The sequence below is a fragment of the Coloeus monedula genome (assembly GCF_965178545.1).
Source record: "Coloeus monedula genome assembly, chromosome: 1".
In the NCBI taxonomy this organism is placed as follows: domain Eukaryota; kingdom Metazoa; phylum Chordata; class Aves; order Passeriformes; family Corvidae; genus Coloeus; species Coloeus monedula.
The window spans coordinates 22,980,784-22,997,866 of NC_138781.1; the positions used below are offsets into that span (position 1 = coordinate 22,980,784).

The 17,083-nt window shown below is 38.3% G+C and overlaps 1 protein-coding gene across 1 annotated transcript in view; it reads left to right on the top strand.

Annotated features, from left to right (window-relative positions):
* The window catches only part of CDK14 (cyclin dependent kinase 14), a gene marked incomplete at its 5' end in the record, with an annotated part of 318,948 nt that overhangs the window by 195,972 nt on the left and 105,893 nt on the right, over positions 1 to 17,083 (top strand). Inside the window, one exon of the mRNA XM_082290375.1 lies at positions 1,406 to 1,499. Coding sequence (XP_082146501.1) covers positions 1,406 to 1,499 — 94 coding nt within the window. The remainder of the gene's footprint in view (positions 1 to 1,405; positions 1,500 to 17,083) is intronic.

Genomic DNA, 17,083 nt, shown 5'->3' on the forward strand with positions numbered 1-17,083 from the left:
TAGCTTCCTCGCCAATATATGCACACATATCCTAAAATTAAATGCTGCTTTCTGAATGCATCATCATGATGCATAAGCATGAAAAGGTATGTAATTACTACATTCCAAATAATTTACTTCTAAAAACAAATTTAAATGAGAGGTTATTGCTGGGATTTTCTGACACACAAACAAAACTCTCAGTTTTAGGGGGAGGTGGTAGTGTAGTTAGTGTTGAAATTCTTAGTTCATTTTGATGTATGTTTTGGGGATTTGAACATGCTATTACTTTGAGTGAAGAGCATTTTTGTGTGGTTGCTTACACAGACGTGGTTGTAAGGGATATGTGGGTGTTTGCATATGAAAGTTGTAGAAAAATGTATGCAGAAAAATGTAATTGAAGAAGTTGAAGTATATCATCAGATTCTGCATCCTATTGATAGCCAAGAGGGATGTTTTCTCTTAAAATTATTTTTGCTGAGGGAACAAGCAACTCTTGAGATGTTTTCATCCAAAAAAGATACCAGTCCAAGTTTGTAATTTGCTTTCCTTTTGAGATGCAGGAAGTTTACAGGTTATCTGGAATATGAGATAGAGTCACATAAGCTTTCCTTAACCTTTGAGAATCCATTCTTTGTGCTGTAGTTAGTATGGCCCAGATATTTTTACAGTCTCATTTCCCAGTACTTTTGCCACTGGCTTAACTCAGTGGGATGAGGGGGATGCACGTGAAGTACGTTTTGTGGGAAAACCAAGGACAGGAGCTGCAAAGGAGGTGTCTGTCACAGTGGGGAGAGGAGGGAGCCCATGGCTTCTCAACTCATTGCAGGACCTCTGAGCCAGAGCTTCTGGGGAATGCGGTCAGCAGCTATGGGCTTTGGGCTTCTTTCATTTATGCTGGAAGAGGGGAGAAGAAAGTCCAAGCAAGTACATTCCCAAAGTTACCAGCTTTTGGGCAGTAGCTTAGTTCAGTGACTGTGAGCAGCCATGTGCCCTTTTCCTTTTTACTCACCTTCTCCCAGATTCTCCTCCTATGCTATGCAGTGTGCTTCCATGTCATCATTCTGTCCCCGTTCAGCTTCTCCCAAGGGTGCTCGCTCACTGTCATTCCCACATCCCCAGAGTTTATTTGGGTGCATGACAATTCTGCTTGGGAAGCACTAACACAAAAATCAGCAGCTGTGCTTTTACTGGTCTCAACACCTACCAACCTTATTCCTGCTACCTCTACCTACACTTGTCTTCAAACAGCTGAGAAGTGTTCTTTTGTATACACTGATTTTAGCAAATGCACATGCCTGTCCTTCCACCTGGCATCAATTAAGAAAAAAAAAATTTAAGTGCTGGTAAAGGATACAAAAGCATTGTTGTTGGCTTTTTGGTCTGCAAGAAATCTAACATTGCCTTTATTTTTTTCCTTCTGTAGGGGAGTGGGTTGTATCTTTGTAGAAATGATTCAAGGGGTCGCTGCTTTTCCAGGAATGAAAGACATTCAAGATCAACTTGAAAGAATATTTCTGGTGAGTTCTTTATTGCTGAAGTAAGACAACAAAGGATCAATGGATAAATGTTCACATATTTCTTTGTGTTAGGAATTAAAGTACTGATAGAGCCAAGGATCAGAAGCCCAGTCCACAAGCTAGATAGAGTTTACTTGATATATTTTGTGTAAAATGTTCCATTTCTATTTCTTTTCACCTAGTATTTTTTTAAAAACAGAGACATTTATGCAATTGTGGAAAAGCTTTCCAAATGTAAGGCAGTGGAAATCCAGCCAGTTTGTCATCCTCACTTTGCAGAGGACAACTCTGGATGGACTTACTAATATTCTGCAGATACTGTAGTGTTAATGCCAAGTATTTTTTTATTATACAGATATATAAAGGAAAAGTAAGTTAGAAAGTCAGGTGAGAAACAGAATAGGAAATCTGAAATCATGCTTATACTCAGGTTCAACAGGGGTCCTTGACTACTGCTTCTGCAGCCTGGTTAGGGCCTTCATGTGGGTTGCTCATCAAAGGCACTGATGACACATCTACATTGGGAAAAAGTGAGTGAAAGAAAAGGTAATTTGTCTCAAACATAATCATAATTTATATATTCTTCTACTCAGGATTGTGGTTTTTGGGTTTTGTTTGCTTGGGATTTTATTTGCATTTGCTCTTTCTTCCATTGTGCTCAGGGTTTGGCAGTTCCCTTAAAAAGGTTCAGGAGCAACTTTTCTTGTCTCCAAATAAAGGTTTATATCTGCTCTGATGCCTCCTGGGAGCTGTGCTGTTGTGGAGTGGGTTTGTTCAGGGAAGTGGTTTTGCTCACCCAGATGAGCCAGAGTTGGCCCTGCTACTGTTGGGTGGTCATCAGGGAACGTATCGAAGGAGCAGTGTCTTACCTTAACCTGTCAATCTCTGGATTGCTTCTGACCACAAATTTAGAAGGGAAACATGAGCATACCCTTGCTTTCCAAGGTTATTTTGTAAGAAGTCACATATTTCAAATGCAGAGTATTTGTTTGGTATTCTTTTTTGGTCCATGGGGAGAGAAAGAAAGTCTTTCATAATATGTTTAAAAAATTTACATTCTTCACTTTACTCAGACTTGCTTGTGCTGTATCTCTTTTGTTGGGACATCAGGGAATTTAGCAAATGCTTTTAGGAATGACTCATAAAAAAAAAAATCTCTCTAAAACAAGGCCTTACTTGATTGGGTTATAAATATAACTAAGTTTCTGTAAAATATTTTGTTATTCTGCCCTTTTGGCTAATACCCTGAAAATTCTGTGCTATGAAAGAATAGCTGTTCTGCAGCATAGACTGGGAGCAGCAGTTCTGAGTAGTTCCTGTGATGTGTCTTATTGCTTTGTTTGTTTGCCAGCTTGTGTATTTTAAGCTAGCAACTTCTGAGCCAGTTTCCGGCTTTTGCTTTTTGAACTTATTATGCTTTTCATTTATTAATTTGAAATTTTCTCCTTATTTATAGAACATGAAATTTTGAAAGAATAAATTCCTCTTTGGGACTTCATCTCATTTATTGCAGTAAAATCTTACTGACTGTTTTTGCTGTAAAAATTAAGGGCACTTGTAACAGCAGAAATCAGATGTTTCCTTTAGCAGGGCCTTTTTTGCAATTTATCATATGAAATTGTGATATACAGTGCAAAAAGTGATAGTGATAGATATATCATATAAATCTGGTTTTGTATGCCTTTTGTAAACCTTTTGAATACTTCTATTTTTTTCTCTATCCTCACAACTATTTGTGTGTTAAAATGTCAAGATAAATGCAACCTAGGATGAGTTTTGAGGCCTGCCAATTTTTAAAAATTTTGTTTTAAAACTGCAGTTGCAAATACTGAGAACAGTGTTGAAAAAACAAGGGATAATTTATTGATAATCTTTCTTTAATTTGGTCTTTTGCAAACCATCAAATACATAGATAAAATTTGGTCTGGGTAGTTTTATGGTCCATTGCAAATCAGAGTTAATTTTAAATCCCAATTAATTAGGCTTTCTAGGAAGTGTCTAGTTCCCATTAGCTAAATAGTTTCAGTGGGTGCCTTCCTAATGTACTCTAAGCATCATTAAGGCTTTAAGTTATCTATTTAAAAGTTATAAACCAAAGGATTATTCTTGTTTGGTTTTGTATTTGAACAGAGGGATTAAATTCAGTAATTCTCCAGTGAATCATATATAGTGTGATAGTTAATAGCACTGAAGTACAAAATTAGTCAGGTTGTTTTACCAGATAACTAATATGATTTACTCCCACACAGTGAGCACTTACACAGCTGTGAAAGAAACAGATCAACCAATGAAAGACTTGTCCAGAAAGAGTTCCCACCCTTCATGTTTTCAATATCCACCAGTGAAAGTTTTCTTATAACAGAGGGTTGTCTTCTGAAAATGCTGCAAGGTGCAGTCCACCTTCATGCTAATTCAGTAATCCTTTTGTTCACACCTTGTACACAACTTGCAACAAAAAGGAATATTAATCTGTGTAATATCTGTTGCTGTTGTTACTAGTCATAGCTACATGTCCTTAGTGTGTAAGGAGCCAGGTTGCAGCTTTTGGGGAATTGGTTACATTGTAATAGGAAAGTGGAAAAATCTTAAGAAATAGTAGCCAAGAAAAGTGAATAAAATTGAACATGAATAACAATTTAAAAATCTTAAATGGCTGTTTGATTTCCTGTTGTTTACTCCCCACTATTATGTAAATTAAATTAAAACACATTTTATGTACATTGTTTCAGTGATTATCAAGCTGAAGTCAGAGACATTCTCTAAATGTTTTTGTGTATCTCTACTGCTTGCTTTCTTCACATATCTACATAGCAAAAATAGATGCAACACACAAACGCATATGTTTCTTCCTCATTATGAATGATGTTTATTTATGTTTCATAACAGCTTAATTAAGTGATTGTTTTTAGTAGATTAAGAACAGTGGTTGATCTTTCAGTTTTGTTTAAGGACTTTTCTCTTTAAGCTTGTCTCTCCTGACTTCTATTGATTCAATTTGTGGGTGTTTAAATGGTAATATACACTGATTCGCTATTTCTATTACAGCAGCTGTTTTTAATAAGCATACTCAGGTTCTATTACAACCACAGGCCTCAATATAATAGCAAGGGTTTATACAAATGATCTGTTCTCAGAATCAGACCAGCACTTACAGATGTTGATGAATAAGCAGCTGCAAGTTGTTATTGTCACACTTCGAATCTGATAACATGAATTCTTTTTTCTGCCTAAACTTAAAAGTGTTGATAAGTTCTTTTAAAAAAACTGTGCTTACCAAATGAAATGGGAATCACACATATAAGTAGGTTGCTTTTTCTAAGAGGTTTAACAGTGAATTAAGTGCCTTAATGCAGAAGTGTTTTGGTTTAATCAGCATACTATTACATCTTTGCTCCTGCATTTTCCTGCATATTGAAACTGGGGTTACTTTCTGGATAGAAATGCATCTAGAAAATAAAAGAGAAAAGTGTAGTATCATAGAATTTAATCTTAAAATCATTCGGGTTGAGTCCAACCTTTGAGTGAATACCATCTTGTCAACTAAATGATAGCACTAAATGCCATGTCCAGTCACTTCCTGAACCCTTCCAGGGGTGGTAACTCCATCACCTCCCTGGATAGCCAGTTGCAGTGCTTGACAACCACTTCAGTGAAGAAATTCTTCCTGATGTCCAGCCTGAACCTCCCTGGGCGCAGCTTGAGGCCATTTCCTCTTGCTCTGTCGCTGGTTTTTGTAATTACAGCCTGTAAGAGCTAACAAGTCTCTTGCCTCAAAGTATTAAACTAATGATGTGTCATCATCATTTCCAGCAAACGTTTTGCTTTGCCATTCTCTGCGCCAAGCAGCTTGGGGTTTTGTTGCAACAGTCTGATGGACTGAAGACATGAAGTGGTAATCTTAGCATTCCTATTTAGTCTTGTAATATATGCACAAGACAGGATGAAACTTTGATCAAGTGCACATTGAGCAGTAAAACCATGGGAATAGGAAAAATATGTGAAGCAATCTGTTGAATCAAAATAAAACTGCACAAAATTGGGAAATATCATTTGACTTCTGATAAGGAGTAGCTAAGATCTTTATCAATAGTTTATTCCTGTTGATCATTTGTTAGCATACATATCTCTGTATGCAAACTTTGAGGTTTTCAGATCAAGGAGAACGTGCCATTGTAAATATAAAATTTAATTATGTCTAGAAGTTCAAGCTGCACCAAATGCCTTCAAGATAGCCCTGTACCATGGAAAATTGACAGCTCCTTGGATCTGGTGATGATCAATATGAATTAGTTGAGTGTTAAAGCCGATTACACTGAGCAGCCTGCAGTATACTTGTGCATGCCACACTGGAGATAGCACCTTGTTTATAGCTCTGATTTTTATATAAGCATGTGTTTTTATACTTGCTGTTCTTAACAGATTCAAAACAGATCAGAGTTGAATTTCTTGTGTTAGCTAAATTTTTCTTCTGCAGGGATGTTTTTTTTAAGTGGGAAGGTACTTCTCTTTTCTATTTTACGTGAGCTTTCTGAGAGCCACAATTTATCAAAGTGAATTTTCCTCCCAGGCTGTGAAGCCTTCCCGATAAGGGAATAATCTGTGCATTGCCTGAACTTTAGCCTTGTTGCCAACTACACTGCAAATTAGATTTCACTGCAGGAATAATGTACAAAGAGTTCTCTTGGTACTTTGTAGCTCTCTTCACAGGCAGGACAATGGCATTTAAATGCTGGTTTGTCTGTAAATGGGCATTCTCTCTGCAAACGTGGTTGTGGGAAGCATGTCCACCACAGAGCATCACACTGCAGGTGGTGTGTCACAGCAGGAGTGGGAAATTGCAGCCAGAAGCTTCTGTCTTTCCTGACACACATATCAAACAAGCTGAGGACTCTTCTCTGATATTGGATGCTATTGCTCTGTTGGGTACCATAATACACAGTACTAAAAAGTAATTAAAAGAGAGCAACATGCATTTGTTGAGCCCAGCAGCCTGATCTGTCAAAGGGCAACACCAGAAACACCAACTTTCTGCTTGGAGCTGTGCAGCAAAGACTCATGAGAGTTTGCCATTTCAGATAGCTGTGAAAAATGACATCTTAATTTCAGTGGGTATGGAAGTGTTGCTTCTGTTATTGAAGTTTTAAAAGGCTAACAATATTATTTTATATAGGTATATATATGCGCACATACTTTTATATATGACTACAGGCATGAAGTGTCTTGTCATGCAGGCTAGTAGTGTTTCCTCCATGACTGATGTTAACAGGTGTTTGTGAAGCTGCAGAGCTGTCTCCATGTGGTTCTGTATCTGAAGGTTTACTTCCTGTCACTGACATCCTCTGAAGCCTGAAATAATACCTTTTCAGCGCTTTTAGGGACCAGTACATTGTATTAATAGCATCTTTTGGGAAGCTAGCAATGCTAAACCCAAGGGAGGAGTACTTTAAACCATTGGATTTTGAAGTTAATCTGTGTGATCAGGTACTTAGTCAAATTTATTTGTCTTTTTTTCCTGTTTCATTAATTAAAATATGTTTTTCTTTCACTCGGTAAATACTTCGGCTCTGAAACACAGGTTGTTCATCTCTGATGGAATAGATGTAATTGTGAGGCTGAACGTGAGCTGAAATTTTATTTTGTGTAGGCATGGTGTTTATGCTGCCATCTATTCTTCTGGTTGGATGAATCTGTTGTAATATGAATAGCTCTTGCTTAGAGGGCAAAGTTTGTGTTTTCATCCCATATCTTTATTTTTGCTTCCCACCAATGACTTCATGAGGAAAATGAGGGGAGTTTTTGAAACTAATTTAGTAGAAACATGACTGCTGAGTTCTGTCTTCTATTATACAATATGTAACTAGAATGAGAATAGTGCAATCCTGCTAATATATCTACCTCTCCTCTGCTTTATAACAACAACATGCAAAATATTTCACTTCTTTTCAGCACCACTGAAAATTAATTACATAAATATCAGGCTTCCCTACCTGTGGGTCTTCTCTTTGAAGTTGTTAGCACTTATTCAGTATTTTACTGTAGTTGCCTGCAAGTTTTGCACTGATACCACTTTTACAAGGGTTCTCTCTGGGCCTTATGTCTTATGCCAAACTTCAAATGAAAGTAATTCTAAACTAGGCAAGTTAGAGAGAAATTAACCTTTAAAATGAAAAAAACAAAGTAAATCTTCTATGTGTTCATGCTTTGTAAAGGATCCTGGTAATTTTTAAAATTTCTTTTTATGGAGTTTCAGCTCAATTTTTGCTCTCTGACTGCACTATATAGTTTTGTGCATGAGACTAATCACTGCATGAGTAGACTTTACCCCATATAACTGGGCACAAGGTAAATTATGCTAATTTGCATTTACTTTTTATGAAGAGCTCCCATCCTCACCGTGTCTGAGTGCCTGTAGTCTGTGCTGTTCTTTGCCTTATGCCCTTTGGTATTAAACCCATATGGTACTGGGCAAACAAACTCGGCCTAGGATTGAAAAACAGCAAACTTGTAAAAATGTAGGACAATTTCTAGAGGAGTATTGCCTATGTGTGTTAGGAAAGGAGGCTTTGAAAAATATGCATCTCACACTCTGTTAATGTTTCTTTTAGAAATTGGGACACGCAACTTCCCGTTCATCCATGTTTAAAGTCATAAAAATAACCACCAGTGTATTATGGACACTTGCCAGGGGGACTACCAGCTGGTAGCAGGAGGGAAGAGATGGAGAGGAAATAGTAAATTAATGTGTAACCCCATCTTTATGTTTTGAGGGTTGGCTGGATTTCAGGCCAGCCAGTCACACAACCTCATGCACATAGGTGTCATCTGCCTGCAAGATGTTCCTGTCCAGCCTCCTAATTCTGAGCAAAACCCTGAGCGTGGCTGGGCTGGCATTGCAAGAGTGTGGCTTATTATCAGCTTGGTAGTGCAAAACATGAGGAGTAATTGGCTATCAGAAAAAGAAAACAAATTAAGACATGGTTCAGTGGAAAACAATGGCTTTGTGGTTTTCTTTGGAATCACAGTGTTTACTTTCTGCCATATTTCAGTTGCTGAATGAGAAATGGGCTGTAATTATAAGGAAGCATTGTTTCTTTTCCAGACTTGCCTCTAGCCTTTGAGAGGGTGTTTACAGGCAATACATTGAAAAAAAGATATGCTGAGCCTCAGCTTGTGCAAATCAGTACCTGGTGTAAATCAGTGCACTGATTCACATCTTTGCAGGCACCTTCCTTCTTGGCCCCTTACACCATAGAAATATACTTCTCTGCCATGCAAAATCCCTCTCTGTGCAGGTTGTGTCCACATGTGTTACGGAGCTAAAATTGCAAACATTTTTGCATGCAGGTGACACTGAACAGAAAAGCAGTTGCAAGCAATTTGTGCGTATTACCAATGGAGCTGAAGCCAATTCTGAGCAGAAGTGTTGATCTGCTATTCAAAACCTTTTTCTACAAGATAATATTGTACTATAAAAAACCACAGGTACATTAAACAACTTACTCTGGTATGCTGGCTTTATTTGCTAGGGAAGATAATAAATGATCAGGTATCAAGTAGTCGCATTGCTTTCTCTTTCATAAGTAAAGAAACAATGTTCATTGCACTTGAATCTTTTCTCTTTCTTCTTTTACTTATGTCTGAATTGCACATTGCTTGCCAAAAGTGAGTTTTCTGAATAGCATCTCGATGGCCAAAATTGTTGTTTATGATCTGTAGCAAAAGTCAAAACATCCATAAGGTTGAAAATGTCTAAAAATCAATGTTAGGCTGTTTTAGATGATGACTTTGGAGATGGGTTATGAGAATTGTAAGATTGATATGTCTTTCCTGTCTGCACGTTTTTTAAAAGACTTCAAAAATAATAGCTGATTTCTTCTGCCCTCCTAAGAACTGATAAAAGTAAATGGCTCTTTCTGTCATAATGTCTGGGGGAAACTTCCCCTTCAGCCCATGCTTGAGGTGCCATTTGCAGTAAGCCTAATGTGAATAAAGGTAGACTTTAATATCTATTTTAGTGTTTCCCTAATCAGTGTCCTAGACCAGGTATTAGTTTAGCAAGGTGCTGAGCACTTGCCATAAGATTGTGTTCAACCATCATTTACACAAGCTGCTGATCCTCATTGTCTTTCTATAAGCTAAATGTAAATTTTGATATAAGCTTAGTGATTTCAAGAGTCTTCAAGTGTTCAAGGGGCAAACATTAATACACCTTGAAAAGGACAGCTGCTTTTCTAGTTCATTAAATGGCTATGGTTGAATAACGTAGCCATAAAATTTTCATATGTTGAAAATTTTGTATAACCTCAGTTAAGTTTTAATTATACATGTAACAATGCTGTCTCTCACAATTTCTGTGTGCCCACTATTTGTGTGGTGCCATTTCTTATGAGACTTGCATGGAGAAAAGAAAATCCTGCTGACAAAATCAGTATTGATAAGTAGGAAAAGGGAAAAAAAAGGGCTATAGAAATGAAATGTATTCTGGCACATAAGAAAATGTAAAAAAAAAAAGCCTCATAAGATATTGAGAGTAGGAGAATTACCTGACTAGAATCTTAATGCAGTAGGTATTCTTAAGTGTCTGAATGTTAAACAAACAGAAAAGGTTCTGAGGTATGCAGTATTATGTTTTATTCTTGTGCTTTGGTTCTTCCTTCCCCAGTCTTCTGAGCCCTCCATTTAAAGTGACTTGGAGGCTAAAGCAGAACAGGATTCTCCAGCTGTCAGTTGCAGGAAGAAAAATGTCCTGTGTTAGCTGTTTGTCTTTGGAGTGTGCATGTATATCACTGTGTAGCAGTATTTCTGGCAGCTGAGGTCTGTTTCCAAGTACATCACAGAAAGCTAATAATATATTTTGTGAGACCATAGTGAGAATTCTTCACAGTGCTTTTTCAGGGAAGAATAGGACCCAAATAGCTGTGGCGCAAACTCTCAAACCTGTCAGTGATGGAGCAGAATGGCATAAGCTAAATTCTTAACAGAGAATGTAGTATGGTGCAGTAGGTATGTTCTCACATAAATATGATAACCCTGATGAGGACAAATCAAAGAAAATTTTTAGCATCTACTAAAAACACTGGAAGATTACAGCTAGATTTCTGTATCTTTTGATAGGTGAGAAATCAGTTGACTTTGTAAGCTTTCAACTGGATTAAACTTTATTACATCATAAAGAAAGATGTATTATTTTAGAATAATGCCTGCTTACTTCCTTTCACAAATATTTTAAAATATTCTAAATTTACGTCTCTTTTTCAAAACTGTGTTATTTGAATTATAACTCATTTTCATCTTAGAACATATTATATTTGCATTTTTAATCTGTGTATCCTGAATGTGATTGTTTTACAATAGCTGGTAATTGTACTTTTCTTATAAGAGAAACAAAAGTACATAAATTTTGTATCACTGAACTGGCCCTTCATGAAAATCGGAGGGAAAGCAGCCAAGGATTTTATCAATCTTTTAAGTATCCTTCATGTGCCATCTTGGTGTGGATCCATAAAACATATTGCCCTAATTACTTACAAAGAGACCTTAATAATTTGGATTTTGGAGATCCTGTGCATTTTGGTATAATCTGCTCTGGTCTGAAGATTGACATATTTGGTTAATGACATTGTTATGCTGCTGAGCCAGCTTACTAGAGTGTGTTAGTATTGCTCCTTCCTCTTGGAAAGGGAGGGGTAGGGATGAAGTCCTGCTGACCTCACTGCATCATATCACTTTATCAGCTGCTCAGCAGTTCTAAGTAGTTCAAACTGTAGCCAGGAAAAATCACCTTTTGTTTGTTTAATTGGTCTTTTCATGAAAACTCTGCAATACCCTATTCCATTAAAAAAATTCAGACCAGCGAATGTAGCTGAAAACTGAGGGTGGTGAAACAACTGTTTGTTACTAAAGTCATCTCTTCATTGGACTTCATTTACTTTCAGTAAAATGTACTTTTGGTGCAGCTTCCTACCACTTCTCCTTTATATTATCTTATTCTTGCTAATGTTCTCATGATTTTGTTGGTTTTGTGGCCTTTAACTACGTTAATGATAACATTGGGCTGCTCATCTGCATTCCACACATAGTCCAAGAGATCAGCTGTGCCTACAGTGCTGAGAGGTTGATTTTTCTCTCTGCTAACTTGTGTAGTTGATTGTCTGTGTTTCATTGGTGTAACATCTCCCTTTCTTCTGTTTTAGTGAGATCTTTTAAATTTATGTCCAAAGCACTTTGTAACAGCAGAGTTGCTCATGTTAAAGAGTTAAAGTTGTCATTTTACTGTTCCTGTACCTGATGCCCCATCATTTTTCAGCCTTTATGTCATCAATATTTCAGGCCATGCATTTCTGTGGACCTTAATGTATTGGGGATGGAGGATAAGAAATTGTAACTCCAGTCTTTCCCTTCCTCTCCCTCATTATTGACTACTAGTGGCACTGAAGCTCATTGTCATATATCTGTACAAATTTTTTCTTTTTATTTGTGTATCCTATTTATTTAGTTATCCATTTCCCCCTCTGGATTGCTTTTATTTTCTTTTTCTGAAAAAAAAGTGGAGCATGACATTAGGTGTTAAGTAGCTCCAATCTTTTGAGAATTTTCTGTCATTTACTCACACTTCATCACTAATTATTTCAGTGCAAGCCCCCTCAATTAATTTTGGAGCTGTAGGCAGTATGTTCTCCAAATGCTGCCCAGTCCTCTCAGGTCCCTTCTCCAGTGAGTAGAGAGGATCAGTTCCAGCAAGCAGCTCCTGGGAAGTAGTTCCCTTTTGCCCAAAAGTAAATGCTGCCAAGAGCAGGAGCTGCCACTGCAGCTGTCCTGCAGATGGCTTAAAGTTTAATTGGAGACAGGAGATGACTACTCCCTAATCTCTCCTGCATGGTGCTTTTGATAGCTCAGAAGTCATGGACAAAGTTACCAAGTGTGCCAATGTCAAAACAAACAAGAGGGTTCACTAAAACTGCCTCTTCCAGCTGAGATACACCAGCTTTCACCTTCATTTAAATAAGCAAAATGAAAAGTCTTAGGCCATCTGCCATCTGCTTGTTAAGGCCACAACTGCTAAATGAGCAGTAAATGGTTAAATCAGTTTCCAATTTTTGAAAATTTTATCATCTCCACATTCTGTAGTCTTTCAAAACCCACTTCTGATCTCAATGTTTGGGCATGTACCACATGGTGTCAGGGCAACGAACCCCTTCCTCTTAATGGATTTGCAAGGAAAGTAAAAAAAAGAGTCAGAAAAATGGGTAGATGTTTCAGCAAAGAATTCACTGGAGATTTCCAAAGTGCTCTGAGTGAGGTGTGTTAGCTGACTATGCTGCAGTGGAGGATACAGGTTCTGTTCAGCCAGTCTTCCCACAGATCTTACCATCCTCTGGATGAGAATGTGTAACTCCTGGGATTCTGCACTGACCCCACTTAAAATGTCTTGGCTGCTTTTATAGCCGCTTTCTCTCCATCAGACGTAGGCTGACATTTCCCCCATTTCTAGGAAAAAAATATATCTGTACTTCCATTTTTCATTCTGCTTGCTTGTTCAGTGCCCATGATTCAGAAGGATAGTATAAAAGTCTTTTCTTTTGTAGCAGCACAATACTGCTGTTTGGAGTGAATACACCAAGCATCATGCTGTGTTTTGTTGTAGGAGGCACACTTCGAACTGTATCGCTTGAAATGGATTTTAAGTGATAAGGTTAGAGATTTTTAAAAGTGATTTGATTTGGGAATTCTGATAAGGTTCAGTGTAGGAATCAGCTGGATATTTAGACATCCAAGAAGAGTACTCCTATCCATCAGACATACCCATCACACTGGAGCTCATTATTAATGCCCTCACTGTTTCAGAAACATTGTAACACCTGAACCTGCACATTCTTCAAATGTCAGTATGAATGGCTGGCTTCATTTTCTGCAAACTGTTGCTTAAAAAACCTTGATAAAATACCTGCTGCAACACTGAGCTCCATGTGGCTGCACAAATCTATTCAAAATTGAGATTATTACAAGATCAAGACCTTAATTGGCAAAATAAGGAGCCGGCAAACTTCGGGATGATCTGATCAGATTCTACTGTCATGCTGTTTTGTGATGCTGAGCACCAGGCTTCATATATAAGTCTCAGTGTATGTTATCTCCCCTGTTTTTTTAGATGAGAAAAAGAATTTTTACGATACTGCTTTTTTTTTTTTTTTTTCCCCAGACAGTGAGCTCAGGCAGCTCAGTCGGCCCAGCCACAGTGTTCTATCTGCCTTAGCACAGCAGCTTTCCTCTCCAAGTATATTTCTATCACGTAGGCACCACACGTCATGAGCTCCTATTGTGCTGTGCATGTGCTGTTCCTTGGGCATGAGGAGTGGCGAGTCCTGGTGTGTTGTCATTACGAGGCACAATCATTCCCACGATGTGCTGGGACTGGGCACCAGGCCAGAGACAAAATGTTTCCAGTATCAGAGAAGTGCAGTGTGCATTCACTGCTTCAGAGTGGAGGTTTGTTCTGGGGAAGCGTGGACTGGTTTCTGTGAAAACCAATGGGTCAGGTCCTGGTGCAGGGACAGTCCCTGTGATCCCAGTGTGATCCCAAATGTTCTGGTTTGTTTGAACAGTTGTAGTTAAATTACACCATAGTGAAGAAACATAATTTTATTTTAAATAAAAATGTTTTTCTTGCTATTTTTATGACGATTCATAGGAATATGCATACTTTTCTGTTAATTATTTAAATAGGCTTTCCAGCTGAATGGCAGCTTTAATCCCTTAAATATCCTGATGCAATGGTGTAGCTTGGCCTGTGCCAATGCGATTGGACACTGCGACACTTGGTAGGAATTCATGTGTGTTAACTGAGCCAGTTTTATGGTCTTCAAAAAGACCATAAAGCCAGCTTTATGATCCAAAGGGAGCATTGCTTTTCCGATAAGCCAGCATTTCCAAAAAAACCCTGTGAAGTGCATACCTGGAATTCAAATGAGCCAGCTGCTGAGCCAGCATGGCAGGGCTTCTGGAAGTGCATTTCATAAAAGCCTCCCACAGGGTTTTGGCTTTTATTTTTATTCCTGTTTTTCAGTTTAAAGAAAAAAAGTCAGTAAAAAATAGAAATAAATCTTTAAAGAGCATGTTTAGGAGAGGACTGTCTGGGTGGGTTATTCCAAAGGCTTTGCAACCTAGACAGGATAGGAAATGTGAAATGCAGAGTATATACCTATGTGTACACAGTAAATCAGAGCAGATTTTAAGAATGTGTAAACAAGCATGACTTGTGAGCCATGGGGTCCTTCTGGCAGAAAATTGCTGTCTTTGTAGTAAAGAAAACCATTCTGTTCCCAAACAGTAAGGAAGAGACCTTCCAGCACAGCTATCAGCAGCAGCTCCTTCTTCACATGTATTCACACCAATCTCTTCCTTGGTGAAATCATTCCCTCTCTGTAACCTTACTTGAGAGCTCACAAACTCTGTCAATACCAGAAGACCAAATTTTCTCCTTGGAGGAGGGGGAAAAAAATCTCTTGAGGTCAGCTTTTGTCTTCTACATGAATTTTCTTCCCAGTCTTTTCCTGAACCACAGCTTTGAGTTCTACAAAAGTTTTCAAAATCTTTTCTCTTCTTGCTAAGGATCAGTTTCATCCTGTTGAGTTCTTTTATAGTTTCTGCAGCTCCAAAGCAGATATTAGAGACACTAAGTCTAGTTTAACGTCAGAATTTTTTAATTCTGATTATGGGATTGTTTGCTGATGGAAGGAGACTCCTGAGCAGAGATGGCTGGGAAAGCTGAAAGGACAGGTTGTCTGTTCTGCTTTTAGCAGTTTAGCATGGAGCATCCCTCACTGAGGAGCTGTCTTTCCACTTTGGAGCTAAACAATCTCCTTTTACTGTATACATTACTTTTTAACTAGTTTTTGATTTGTCAAAATTGCTGCATGGTTGCACTGGTTTGAGGGAAAGTGAAGTCTTTGTCAGGAGTTTCCTTTTTCTCCTTCTGCTGCTAATTGCAGATTATGTCTCTACACCTAGGCCCCTCGGTTTTCAAAGTAAGTTTGCCAAATCCTTTTTCTTAGGGGTTTTTTAGCATTCGTCTCATATAAACTTTTTAGTAAGAATCACTAAATAAAAAAAAAAAAAACCCAGTTTCTTCCACCATGTGAACCTTTATGAATGTCGTAAGTTACTAAAATAGGGCCTTATGATGAAATGGGCTGAGCCCCTGTAGGAAGAGGATGTCACAGCCCTCTACAAGTTGTTTCACACTTGCTTTTTTCTCATAGTGAAATTTAGATTAAATACTCTAGTTTTGCACTCATTCCAATTCAGTTTGGATAACAGACAGAATCAGTTTCTAAAAGCCATCTCATGAAATCACAGAAAGAGCCCTGCCAAATTGTAGTAAATATTAAGCAGGTACTTTTTGGAATAAACGGAACTCTTCCCTGACTGAGCATTTAAGGACACTGGCCTGTCAAATCCCCATGGTGCTTTGCTGTAAGGCTGGGGAATTCATTTCATCTTGTCCTGATGCTCTGCAGTGCCGTGTCTGCGGTGGCGCCTGCTCAGTTCCTCCTCCTCCTCCTCCCAGCTGTCGCTCCCAGCCTGTGCAGAGCGAGTGGGCAGAGCCTGGCTCCGTGAGGGCGGACAGCTGTGTTTGGGCAGTCTCCAGTCCCCCTTGTCTTTCCCATGCTGGCACAGTTGCAGTGGTGTCTCTGCCAGGGTCCCTCAAAAAGGTAGCTGTGGTTACCATGATGCCATGAAGATTTTTTGCCTTTTCTTTTATACCCCTATTATACCTTTTTCAACTTCTGTATTCCTAGTGCTTTTTGCCTACATTCTTGGACTTGTTTGTTAAGCTAAGAGACTAAACATTTTAGAAGCTTCGTAGCAAGGGATCAGTGTGCCCCAGACCCCAAGGTCCTCTCCAGAACACATTCTGTAAACCAAGATAGAACCATCCAGGGAAGGTTCCTTGGGGAGGGGGGCTCACTTGAGCCTCTCATTGGGGAATCTTTGATAGATATGCTAATTAGTAAAACCTATAATGTTACACCAGATCTCTTGGGGCATATTTGGTGGGGTGCATTTCAATGCATATGACCTGGACATGTGCACCTAAGGATCCTTAAAATAAATACCAAAGTAAAATCTCTTTTCCCCTTCTAACCGTGTATGCCTCTTGATTTTAAGACCAGGAAAAGGCATCAACCATGGGTATGAAGAGAACGATGAGTTTACTTGTGCTGCAAATGGTACCAAAACAGTGTTGGGATAAATTTAACTTTGCAATGCAGACAGCTACTAAAATATTGTTTATTTACACAAAGTAAGGTTGGAAAAAATCACATATTAAAAAGGTTTCCTGGCAAGACTTCATTGTATTTTGCCTCTGTGGGGAAAGGAAGTTAAGAACAGTTGGGCCCTCTACTGTTTCAAGTACCTCATTTTTCATCCTTGACAGAGCTAAAGCACAAATATTAGTTGAGCTTGATTTTTTTTTTTTTTATGAATGTGTGTTATTAAAATTTTGTGGGAATGTTTTGCTTCCTTCATCCATTCTGGCACATTACCTCAAGGTTTTAGAAGACAGCTTCATCATAAATCAC